We start from the raw sequence: 13,600 nt of genomic DNA, 5'->3' as shown, positions 1-13,600 counted from the left end.
CTGGGCCTTTCCTGTTATACCCAGTATTAAGAGTGTAGCAACACAGTTGATAATATATGGCCCCCCACCCCCTCATGGCTGCAAAGTACAGTAGCTAAGGGGCATCTTCTTTATCTTTCCCTCAGTCCTCATTCCATCTGTTGAAGAAGAACTGAAAAAAATATACATTATTTTGTTACTTACCAATACTGATGCTATTTCATAATGCTGATTTTCTTTTTATGAATTAGTTCAATCTCATTGTCTTTGGGCATATCCTTACTTGAGATTAATGTGCACAGAGGGATGTCCTTGAGGGGTTTTGTTTTTACAGACTATGTGCTTGGATCCTGCAGTTCTAGCTGGGAAGTTAAAAGATTTCCCTGAATGTTACAGAGTCTCAGTTTATAACTTTTTTTTTTCCAAATTCAACCCTAAAATTTGAACTACGGGCCCACTAAATTTCTTGTGGAAGAATGAGACATTGGAAGATAGTGTTGTTGCTAAGTATGGAAGGGCAGATCCTATGGGCTAAATTCTGCCCTTGTTATGCAAAAGGAGGTGAAAGAGCATAGATCCTCTTGGTACACAGAGACATAGAGTGTTAAATATGGATGAAGAACCAACAAAGGATACTTCAGAGGAATACTTAGATAAGGAGGAAGAGAACCAGTGCAGAATGAACATGGAATTTTATATCAGTCAACCTGGGTTTGAGTCTTAGGTCTGCTTTGTTATTTACTATCTGTAGTAAACTTCAGTAGATCACTTAACCTTTTAGTATCTTCATCTGTCAAAAAAAGGGAAGGGTGTGGTCTAGATAGCATCTAGAGTCACTTCCACCTCTACATTTGTTCTGTGGTCTTGAGATAAAACTTCTGTAGTCAACAGATTCTACAAAAGTTGTGTTTCAACGAAGGCACTATGCTGGATGTAGCACATACAAAGATGAAAATTCACGCAGTTCCTGCTGTGAAGTAGTTTGGTATCAGGTACCATGGATAAAATGTACAGGAATAACCTAAAAAAAAAATTAGACTTCAAATTTAGAAAGGCAAAAGTGAGTCCAGGAAATTAATAAAAAATAATGACGGATATTTTATGTCTATAGTTGAAAAGTCCTATTGAACAAATTCTGGACTGTTAGAATGAAGGGAAACCAAGAAATTGCTACTTTTCACAGCAGGTAGTACATTTATGGAGTACATATTACTACAGATAGAGTACTACAAGCTTAAAAATATAAATAGCTTTTTAAAAGGATTAAAAAGTGTTTGACTTAAAGATCCATAATGAGATAATAAAGGACTCATATGCAGGCCTTTTTTCTTCTAAGGTCTGTCCTCTACCTCATGTTGCTTCTTAGGCTTGGGATGTGAGGTTTTAACAAACATTTTCATATCTTTGGTATTTGTTTTTGCTTTGTTTTATAAGGAAAAATTATTTTTCTTGTCTTTGTTTAGAACTCAGGCTCTCAGAGGGGAAAAGAAAAAGTCTTTGGGTTCTAGTTCCAGCTCTTCAACTAGGTTATTATGTAACCTTAGGCAAGTAAGTTTATTTCACCTCTCTGGGCCTCATGATTTTCATCTTTAATATAGGAAATAGTGCTAAATATGATCTCCAAGATTTTTCAACTCTAAGATTCTTTGCTTTATTTTGTTCTTCTAAGCTTAGCTCACAGAATCATAGAATGTGAGGATTGTAGGGGATTAAACTGGCCATTCAGTCCAAGGAAGGAATGAATGAAAGGAATCCATGCTATAACATATTTGATAAGTAGTCATCTAGTTGTCCTCCTTTGCTCAAAGCCCCCCCAACTAGAGATTATCTATTCCCTCTCAAGGCTGTGCATTACACTTCTGGATAGTTTTAACGGGCGGGAAGTTTTTTTTTTTTTTTTCCTGATGTCAACCCTGTCTGCCTCTTCTACTCATTGCTTCGGATTCTGCCCCTCAGGAGCCAAACTGGAGAAGGCTAATCCTTCTTCCATGTGACAGAACTTGAAGACAGCCATTATGTTCCTTCTGAGTCTTCTCTTCTCCAGGCTAAAATTGCATGAACTTCCTTCAGCTAATTAATCCCTGCATGACGTACACTTAACTCCCTTCGCCGTTCTGGTTGCCCACCTCTGAACTCTTCGTTTAAACTGACTGGGGATGCTGATGTGACAAGATTGATTTTACTTGCTAGGTACCTAAATCAATTTTTGCTGAAGTAATACTTATACATTAAAAGGTGTTATAAAATTGTGATAATTTGAGGATTACATTTATTTATCTTAATTTCTAGATATTTACATGCAAATCTGTTTGTTGTTGTTGTTGTTGGTTTTTTTTTTCTAGTTTTCTTGAGTGTAATGATTATAAGTAAAGGGAGATAGTTCCAAATTGCCCACTTAAGCTATAAAGAATGCTAGAAAGACTACCCCAGCAGAAGGGGGTGCTCAACTCATATGATTAAAAAAAATAAACCTACTGTATTTCACCCTTTGTTCCCTTTGCAGTCTCTATTCCAACTTTACTTCTGCACCTTCTATTTTTATCAAGTTTTTAGTTTTTTAAAAATCAAAAAGTTGTAGATAAACCTCTCTGTAGACATTACTGAAATAAATATTCTTTCCTTGGCTAAAAAGACCTGGTAGGTGGGAGAAGTTGGGAGACTCAATTAATAGTTGTTAGATACTTTAATAGAAATATTTTAAATAAGCTTCAGTTCAGAGATTTACTAAATGCATCTAGTTTAATGTAAGAATTAAGTTCCTAGTGGAAAAAGCTCTAGATTTGGACTTAGGACCTTTGGGTTCTGTCATGACTAGCTGTGTGACCTTGGCTACATAGCTTCACTTCTCTTGTTCAATTTTTTTCGGTTATAAAATTGAGGAGTCAGACTAGATATCTTAAGAGTATGGATTTAGAGCTGGAAGAACCCTAAAGGTCATTTAGTCCAACCCCCTTATGAGGAAACTAGATCTTCTTTAAAGGTCCTCTTTAGCTCTGAAATTGTATGTTTCTATGTACAGTGCACTTTCAAGTACTAGTGATACAAAATTTAAACCAGACAGTCTTATGGATCTTACTATAAAGCAGGCTGACATGTTTTCAAGTAAATATAATTTGTTAGCATACAACAAGTACATAGGTATAATAGTTCTTGGAGAGAGAAATCACTTTTAACTTGGACTGGGAATCAGGAAAGGCTGTACAGTATATCACATAATACTAATAGGTGCTTAATGAATATTGGAATTGAATTCATGGAGGAGGTAGTACCTGATCTGGTCCTTAATGGGAGGGAAGGGTTTCAGTAGATAGAAATGAAGGGGAGTTCACTCCAGGAGAGGAATAGTTTAGTTAGAAGTAGACAGACACCAGATTCCTGAATACGCTTCTGGGTCATGTAATTAACAAGATGAAGGACTAGACATCTCCAAAACAGAAATTATGCACAAGAGAAAGCAATTTTAGCTCTCTCCGTTGTCTAAGATACCAGGAACCTTAAGGAGGTCACAACTCAATGAACTAACAGCAGAAAAGGCTAATCCTTAATCCTTAACCTGCTCAGTCAGGACTCCCCTCCCCCACCAGCCACCTCAATCTGGCAGGTTCTTACAACCTGACTCCATAGACACAAAATAATACTCAACTCAGCCATCCTTTTCTGGGAACAGTAGGATTCTTACTCTGCCTGGGATGGCAGTGTGGCAGCTCACTTCTGAAGCACTGGTTAGCCAGAAAACTGAGGAATAGACGGAAACTACATTATGCTGAAAGGAACTATAGACAGCAAATCAATATCAGTATTAAATTTATAGTCCACATGTTTAGCATCTAGAAACTAAGTGAATTACAAAAAGGTATAGAAAATTCTACATAGTGGCAGGAGATTTTAATATTCCCTTCTTAATTTTGGACAGATCTAAGATAAAGAAAAGGAAAAATAAAGAATCGAAGAAATAGAGAGAAGACAGAATGAATTCAAAGGAAAGTTCAGTTTGACCAGACTATAGATATTTAAAGGAATCAAGTGAGATGAGCCCGGAAAGGGAGGATAAAGCCAGCTTGTAGAGAGCTTTAAATGATAGGAAGGCTAATAGCTTTTAAAAATTTTACTAGTCAGCCTCTTGTCACCTTTAGGAACATGAAGAAACTTTCTGTTTTGTGTGTCTTTCTGAGGAGAATTTATGAACTATCCTTCTATTTAGCTTAAAATCTTCAGGTTTTGAATTTTCTCAAATAACATAAATATGCTTCATTTCTTCTCATAGCATGTCAACTCTGGGTCATTTGGAGTACCAATATTTAAGTTAAAACAAAAAGCTGATTCACCATACCCTCCAGGCTGTTCCTTCTGAACATTGTCCATGTGGAATATCACATGACTGCTAATAACTTCGGCTGGTTCCTCATCAATCATCTCTTAGCACTAGGCACTGATAGTTTAGCCTTAATAAACTTCCATTGCATAGCCATAGAAAACTGCAAAGGGTAAAATGATTATCTGGACAGGAAGGCCCAAATCGCCCCACAATCAGATAAAATCAATGCAGGCACCAAGCTAGAGGTTAACCTCTAGCAGTGACCTGGAGTCAGATGTTTTTCAGCAAAATTTAGTAAGCATGGATCAAGTACCCACTGTGTGTCAGGCTCTGAGTTAGGCACTGGGAATACAAAAGGCAAAAGAATAATTTCCTTTGCTCAGGAAGCTTACGTTCTATTTGGGAGAAACAACACATACTTGAAATACAAAATATGTTCAGTGTAATTTCCAGAGGGAAGGTAGTGAGAGTGGGGTGGTGGGAGGTGGGAGGTTGTGGTAAGAATAAGCTTCCTATAGGAGACAGCATATAAGTTGATCTTTGATCTTGGAGGGAAGCTAAAAATTATGTAAGGTTGATGTGAGGCATGATAGGGATGGACTATGCAAAGGCATAGAAATGAGAGAAAGAATGTTGTGTCTGGAGCATAGCAGACTAGCTTGGCTGGAATATAGACTATGTAGAGAAGAGTAATAAGCAGTTAGTCTGAAAGGCAGGCCAGAGCTAGAGATTATGGAGGGGTTTAAAAGCCAAACAGGGTAGTCGATACTTTATCCTAGAGACAAAAGGGAACTACTGATGATTCTTGAGCAAAAGAGTGACATGGCCAGCCATGCCACTTAAAATAAACAATTGTACATTATGTAGAGAAAGAGTCTATGTAGAGAGAAGAGTCTAGAATCAGGGAGTCCAGTTAGGAAGTTACCAAAATAATCCACATGAAACATGTTGAGAGCCTGAACTAGGGTGGTTGTAGTGTAAATAGAGAGAAGAAGATAGATTCTGGTACATTATGGAGGTAGATTCGATAAGATTTTGCAAGAGATTGGATTTGAGAGGTGAGGAAGAGAGGTTTAAGGGTGACCTGGAGGTGGCAAACCTGGGGGGGGGCAGGGCACCCTTATTTAAAAAAAAAGGAAGTCAGGAAGAGGGGAGGGTTTTAGGGAAAAGATAATTGTGACAAAAATTGTCTGAGAATCCATTGATAGGTACTGCTGGCAGTTGTAACAATCAATGATGTAGAGATATTAAAAAACTCAGTTTGTTATGATCTGAGCATAGGCATCACTGAAATAAAAATTAGTGAGCCCTGAACAAAAGTTTCAGCAACCTTATATAGATTTTTGTTATGTAAGCGGGATGGGAATAATGACATTTCAAAGAATGAATAAGGGAAGATGGTGACATACAGATGGAAGAAGGGAAAGATCTATATCAGGCAAAACAGGAAACTAGCCTGTAAAGAACAGAGCTATAGATGATTATGTTAAGCTGTAAACTAGGAGACAGAACAGGAACTAACTAGTTAATGCTGGGGCTATGTAGTTTATGATTCACTTTGATTTTGCAGACTCTAGCTAGTTACATGTTCTGCTCATGTTAAGTAAATGATGGTAATAAAGTTGAGCCAGAAATTCTCTTATCACTGTAATCATTTCTATCTTCGACATGCTGAGGTTGAGATCCTCACTGGATATACAGTTCATGATGTAGGATTGAAGTTTAGAAGAGAGACTGAGACTATATATATATAGTTTGGAAAGAATCTGCATAAAAGTGATAGTTCAACCAATAGAAGCTGTTGCAAAAAAAATGTAAACATAGGAGATGAGATGAGGATGATGATTCTGCAAAGGAGGCAAAGCTAGAATACCCCAGCAGATAAAAGGAGAATTGGGAGAGAGCAGTATCATGAAAATCCAAGATGGAGGGAGAGTGGTTAACAGTGTCAAATACTGTAAAGGTCAAGAAGATTTGGTCATTGGAAAATGACCTGAGGGGAAAGGTCACTGGATTTGACCATTAATAGATTATTGGTAAACTTAAAAGGAGCAGTTTCAATTGAGGTTGGAAGCTAGATTGGGACATGTTGAGGAATATGAGATGAAAAAATGGAGTGTAGAGAGCTTTTTCTAGAATTTTAACTCTGAAAGGCAGATGAGATAAAGGATGGTAGGATCATATGAAGTTTTTCTTTTTAAGGATGGGGGAGTTCTGAGGTATGTTTGTAAGCACTAGGGAAGGAGCCAGTAGATAAGAAGAGATTGAAAATAGAAATGAGGTAGAACCAAGATGTCAGAGTACAAGGAGCAGTATAGTCACTCTTTTCCTTCATAAAACTCCTTCAAACAAACCTAGAATATGCACCGGACCAAAACCTGATGAGGAAACCCAGAAAAAGTTATACTCATTCATGTGTCCAGCCCAGGTCACTGTGGAGAGACAGAATTGTGTACAGACCCCGGGGACAGGATCAGACCAGGTACAAGCCAGGTGTGGAACATTCCAGCACCCAAAGGAGGAGCTATGCACCAGGGTAAGAGGAAGTCCCAGACCCATACTGGGGCACCATGAAGGGGACATGTACCAACTGTCAGCTTTGTTGTCCTCTACCCAGTTTCCAGTCACAAATTCAGGATGGACTGTGGAAGGAGATCTGCACAAGGGGTGACATTCCTTAGTATGGAGAACCTGGGTCCTGTATCAAGAAAGGAGCATGTTCAGAAGTAAGCAGCAACAATGTGAGCCAAGTGCGGTCTCATGTCCAGCAGCTAGCCAGCCTGCAGAGCAATCACCAGGGCAGGAATCCAAGACCATGGGGAGACTACTGCTTTGTCACTGTGGTCACACTGAGCTTTCCAGCTGACTGATAAGGGCTAAGTCTAGTACAATATACTTTTGCTCAGATTGAAATCCAGGACAGGAACTTGCAGAACTCACACCACAGGACAACAGTCAAATTTTGCCGCAAATCAGACCATGTGGCAAGCATTGAAAGCTTGCAGGTTCCCAGCCTGTCCCTGAGATCCTAGAATAACACAGCCTTCCATACCCATAAGAAGACAACAGCAGGACCAGCTCAGACTTTCCCTCTCAAAGTGCCACAAATCTCAGCCCTAATATCAAGTCAGGAAGTAGGCTGGAAGAATGATCAAATAAAAAAAAAAAGAATTTACTGTAAAGAGCTATTATGGTAGCTAGAAAGGTCAAGACACAAACATAGAAGAGGACTCCGAAATATCTATAATAAAAGCCTCAGAGAAAAACAAAACTTGAGCACAAACTCAACTAGAATTCCTGGGAGAGATAAAAGCCAGAGTATTTTTTTTTTAAGAATTTAAAATGTCTTTATAAATGAAATGAGAGCCCTTGAAGAAAAAAAAATGGAAAAGAAATGAGAAAAGGAAAAACGAGAGCTATGCTTTAGAATTGGAAAGGGAATTAACAGCTTAGCACAAGAGGTACAAAACCTTGCCCAAGCAACAACTCCCTAGAGCATCATAGCCAATTTCTAGAATTTCCAGGTTAAAGAAAAAACATCAAGTTCCCAGAAAGAGAGAATTCAAGTACCAAGGAGCCACAGTCAGGATCACACATGACTTATAGCCACCACTAGAAAGAAGAGGAAAACTTGGAATACAGTATTTTGGAAGGCAAAGGATATAAGTTTACAATCAAGAATGACTTACTGAGCAAAATTTGGCATAATGCTACAGTGTCTGGCATGTAATAGGCACTTAATAAATATTTATTAATTGATTTGGAAAAGAAAAAAAAGACCTTTAATGAAAGGACTTCCAAGTTTTCTTGATGAAGAGTCCAGAGCTGCATCGAAAATTATTTTTTTTTGAACTTGAGGATTTTTTTATTTAACGTATTGAGTTTTCAGCATTTGTTTTCACAAGAGTTTGAATTACAAATTTTCTCCCCATTTCTACCCTCTCCCCCCCACTCCAAGATGGCGTATATTCTGGTTGCCCTGTTCCCCAGTCAGCCCTCCCTTCTGTCACCCCACTCCCCTCCCATCCCCTTTTCCCTTCCTTTCTTGTAGGGCAAGATAAACTTCTACGCCCCATTGCCTGTGTATCTTATTTTCTAGCTGCATGCAGAAACTTTTATTTTTTGTTTTTGAATGTCTGTTTTTAAAACTTTGAGTTCCAAATTTTCCCCCTTCCTCCCTTCCCACCCACCCTCCCAAAGAAGTCAAGCAATTCAACACAGGTCACATGTGTATCATTGTGTATAACCCTTCCACAATACTCATGTTGTGAAAGACTCACTGTATTTTGCTCCTTCCCAACCCATCCCCCTTTATTGAATTTTCTCCCTTGACCCTGTCCCCTTTCCAAAGTGTTTGTTTTTGATTACCTCCACCCCCATCTGCCCTCCCCTCCATCATCCCCCCCCTTTTTATTTTTATCTTCTTTCCTCTTCTTTCCTGTGTGGTAAGATACCCAATTGAGTATGTATGGTATTCCCTCCTCAGGCCAAATCTGATGAGAGTAAGATTCACTCATTCGTACCTCACCTGCCCTCTCCCCTCCTCCCCCAGAACTGCTTCCTCTTGCCACCTTTATGCGAGATAATCCACCCCATTCTATCTCTCCCTATCTCCCTCTCTCAGTATATTCCTCTCTCATCTCTTAATTTGATTTTATTTCTTTTAGGTATCTTCCCTTCATCTTCAACTCACCCTGTGTCCTCTCTCTCTCTCTCTCTCTCTCTGTATGTATGTGTGTGTGTGTGTGTGTGTATATATATATGTGTGTGTGTGTGTATATATATATATGTGTGTGTGTATATATATATATATGTACCCATACATATATACATACATACACATTCACACACACACACACATATATATATATATATACATAAACATATATATATATATATATATATATGCATATTCCCTTCAGCTACCCTAATACTGAGTTCTCATGAATCATACTCATCATCTTTCCATGTAGGAATGTAAACAAAACAGTTCAACTTTAGTAAGTCCCTTGCATTTTCTTTTTCTTGTTCTTTTTCTTGATTACCTTTTCATGCTTCTCTTAATTCTTGTGTTTGAAAGTCAGATTTTCTATTCAGCTCTGGTCTTTTCACTGAGAAAGCTTGAAAGTCCTCTATTTTATTGAAAATCCATATTTTGCCTTGGAGCATGATACTCAGTTTTGCTGGGTAGGTGATTCTTGGTTTTAATCCTAGCTCCATTGACCTCCTGCATTGAAATTTTTAAATTCAAACATGAATTAAGAGAAGCATAATAAGATATATGAGTGAACAATAATAAGGGACTAAAAAAGGATAAGCTACGTATATTCTAATATAAGGACATATATGTGTCCCCACCGAATCAAGTCATTATCAGAGGTCAGAGAGGAAGTTTAATTAAACAAGGCCTGGGAGTGGTTTTATTACGTCTTGATGATCTTAATAGAAAAATGGAAAGAGAAATGCGGTGTCAGGAAAGAGAAAGGAAAAATACAATTGAAGTGTAGAAGTAGAATCTATATGACAAGTTGGAGGAGGTGGGGGAAGCCACTGACACTTCAACATCGCTCTCATTTGAACTGGTTAAAGGGAAGGATATTTCCACAAAAATAGTTGGGTATAGCAATACACTTCACTAAACAGGGAAGTAGGAGGGAAAAGGAAGAGGTGGAAGGATAGATTAAAGGAGGGATTAGTCCTAAGCAAAACAAACTCCTAAGGATGTACAGAAATATTTATAGTTCTTTGTGAGGTGGCAAAGAATGGGAATTTTAAGGTGCTGCCCATAAATTGGGGAATGAATAAGCAAATTATGGTATATAAATGTTTTAGGATACTATTGTACTGTAAGAAATGGTGAAGATAGTGTCCACGAAACTTGGGAAGACCTGTATAAACTGATACAGAAAGAAATGAATAGAGAGAATAGGAGAAAATAGGAGAATAGGAGAAAAGGTTTATACGACGACAAGAAGATGGTAATGGCAAACAACTTTTAAAGAATTAGGAACTTTTATCATTGTAATCACCAACTGCTATTCTAGAGGATGAGAGAGGGAAAGGGCCTAAGAGTACAGAATGAGACAAAATTTTTGAACAGGTAAATGGAACAGTGTATAGAGGACCAGGCCTGGAGTCAAGAAGTCTCATTTTCTTGAATTGAAATCTGACCTTAGACACTATCTGTGTGACCTTGGTTAAGTCACTTAACCCTCTTTGCTTCAGTTTCCTCATCTGTGAAATTGCAAACTACTCCAGTATCTTTGCCTAGAAAACCCCAAATGGGGTCATGAAGAATCAAACATGACCGAACAACAGCAATGTAGAAATGTGTTTTGGTAGGCTATACCTGTTTGTGATGGGTTTTGTGAACGTTTTTACTTCTCAGTTGGGGGTAGGGATGAGATGGTGTATGCAGAGTTTTGGTGATTGAAAAAAAATTAGGGAGAAGGATTGGCTGGAGGGGTGGGGACTAAGGGCTTACGTAGAAGAGCTGCATTTACAAAGAGAAATGCCGCTTTCCCCCCTAGGAATGAAGCCAAAGAGGAGAGAGTGGAGGATAGTTAACCTTAGAAGTCAGCTAGTCAAACCCCTTATTTTACAGATGAGGAAACTGAGGCTTAGGAAAGCTGATGTCAGAGGAGGAATTTGAACCTGTTTCCTCTTTCTCCAGACCCATTGTTCCTTCCACATACCACTCTGATATCCAGATGATTTAGAGTGTAGAATTGGTGAGAAAAGGAAGCTTTTGATGGATGTCTTCAGTTTTTTTCAGTGAAGTATTTGACATCTTCAATAAGGAATGGAGAGGAAAAGGGGATTGTAAGAAGTAACTTGGGCAGAGTTCAAATAGCCACACGGGGTAGTGGGGTAGAGTGTTAATCAGAGAAACTCTTCTCTTCATAATTAGTTTCTATGCAACAGTGAGGGCCTAGTTGAAATTACAGTCGTAAATTTGTTGTAGATCCAGTTATCGCAGTTGTAATCCTCCACCTGTGTTTTGCAGTGTACATATAGGAACAATGTATTTGTGTATTTGCAGTCTCAAGAACTGCTTCATTTCAAAAGGCAGCCCTTTAAACTTTAGATCCAGTAGAGAGCTATTGTTTAAAGTTCACGTTATTTTTCCTAACATCTTGAAACATTTTTTGTAGCATCTGCAGAAAAAGAGGCAATCAGAGGCATGTATTCCAGAGTAATGGATGCATATGGACTCTTAGGTGTATTACGACTGAACCTTGGTAAGTTTACTAAGCAGAACTTTGCAAAATTATTTTTTTCCTATCCTTATTTTACAGATTCTGACAAAGAAAGTCAGTATGAAGTAAGATCTATTCTAGTTGCATTATTTCTTAAGTTAGTTATGTTTAGATGAGGGGTTTAGATTAGATGATTTCTAAGGCCCTTTCTAACATTAGATATATTGATCATCTGATGTAGATGATAATGTCTATGTTATTTGGAGTCTTTTTTAAGTATTGGTATGACCTGACTAATCATTTGATCTTGGTGTAGCGTAAGATAAAACTTTCAGGCTTAAAAGGGCTGCTGTGTGAACAATATGTATACCTATTATTAAGATGGAAGAATGACTCCTATATTGGAACACTTATAAGGCATTGTGATTAATAGTTTTCCATTCCAGCATAAAAATTTCATCCTTTTTTTCTTTGAGGAAAAACTGGCAGATCCAGCTCGGAAACTGCATATCAATATAGAAATCTCGTTTGACTCTCCTTGGAAGATTTGGGGTGCATGTTCACTGATTAGATAAAGTCCTTCCCTTATGTATCTTGGATAAAGTGTTCTTTCAGGGAAATTTTATTGGTGTCCCCCGGACAGGACATCTAGTACAGGCCCTTATTTTAATGCCTTAATTAGAGACTGAAGAAAACTTCTTAAGGGAGCCATAGATAATTTAATAAATATTGATATTATTCTCTTTATATTCGAATATTTCAAAGCAATGTGTTAAACATAATTTTTTTCTCTTTTTGTGAGTGTTTTAGTGAGACAGAATTTCCCTGATGTTTCACAGTGGATAAGAAAAGCTTTAGACATGAATGAAAAAATAAGACTACAGAAAGAAAATTTTAAATTGTGTTTGAAAACTACTTGGAGTTCATCAACTGTCACTTTGGTTTTATAGGTGATACAATGGCACAGTATCTAGTGCTAGTCACAGGATGCATGTCTGTTGGAAAAATTCAAGAATCTGAAGTTTTTAGAGTTACCTCCACAGAGTTTATATCCTTAAGAATTGATTCTTCAGATGAAGATCGCATTTCAGACGTTCGCAAAATTTTGAATTCAGGAAACTTTTATTTTGCATGGTCTGCAACTGGATCCAGTTTAGATTTGAGTCTTAACGCCCATCGTAGCGTTCAAGACCACACAACTGATGATAGATTTTTCTGGTGAGTCCATGTTTCCCATTATATTCATGTACTATATAATTTTTCTGGCTAATATTAGATATTTAATTAGATTAATTTAATTTAATTAGATATTTATATTATCTGGTCTTTGATATAGATAGAATATTTTAAATTTAGAAATGATTTTAAAGTACCTAAACTAGGAATGCCATCAGTGGAATTTCTATGATATTAATAATACCATGGCTTGATAATAATATATAATATTCCAGTTACCCAGAAGTCAGATTTCTGGCAATTTAAACCTTCTAGAACCAGAATTCTCAGTTTTATTTTTTTTTTATAGTAGAATATCATGTTATGTGAACAAAGTGACTTTGAGAATGTGAATAGAATTTCTTATTTTAATGAAACAAGTTATATTGACATGACACATGTAACTACTCTGCCCTTGATAATTGGACATAATAAGAAGATGATTACAGTTACTTTTATGTAGCCAAAACAAATGTATCATTTTTCTTATCTTGGCTTTTAATTCTCTTGTATCTGTAATCAACATCACCCTGGAGACAGAGGATTCAAAACAGAGAGCAGAGATACAGAGAGGTGGAAATACATATTTTTCACATCTCTCTCTCTCTCTCTCTCTCCATACACACACACACACACACACACATATGCCTACATGTGTCCATACATATATATATGTGTGTGTGTGTGTATACATACATACATATATGTGTGTGTAATGTACACACACACATTCCTTATATCTCAAAAGACTCCCCAGGATTTCTTTATAAGCTCCAGTTATTCAGATAAACATACTTATTCACCATCTTCTCCCAATACTTTTCCTATGAAGTGTACATTTGGTGCCTAAATTTTCTTCCTGAGGATGACACAAAGAATAATATGTGTAGTA

At 37.3% G+C, this 13,600-nt stretch overlaps 1 protein-coding gene across 7 annotated transcripts in view; it reads left to right on the top strand.

The window, feature by feature from the left end:
• The window catches only part of SYNJ1 (synaptojanin 1), a 120,852-nt gene that overhangs the window by 22,825 nt on the left and 84,427 nt on the right, over positions 1-13,600 (top strand). For all 7 annotated transcript variants that reach the window (XM_036743171.1, XM_036743172.1, XM_036743173.1 and 4 more), the window contains exons 3-4: positions 11,449-11,535; positions 12,444-12,711. In XM_036743171.1, coding sequence (XP_036599066.1) covers positions 11,449-11,535; positions 12,444-12,711 — 355 coding nt within the window. The remainder of the gene's footprint in view (positions 1-11,448; positions 11,536-12,443; positions 12,712-13,600) is intronic.

Source organism: Trichosurus vulpecula, chromosome 2, assembly GCF_011100635.1.
Source record: "Trichosurus vulpecula isolate mTriVul1 chromosome 2, mTriVul1.pri, whole genome shotgun sequence".
NCBI classification, from domain to species: Eukaryota; Metazoa; Chordata; class Mammalia; order Diprotodontia; family Phalangeridae; genus Trichosurus; species Trichosurus vulpecula.
This window is presented reverse-complemented; position numbering and strand designations above follow the sequence as displayed.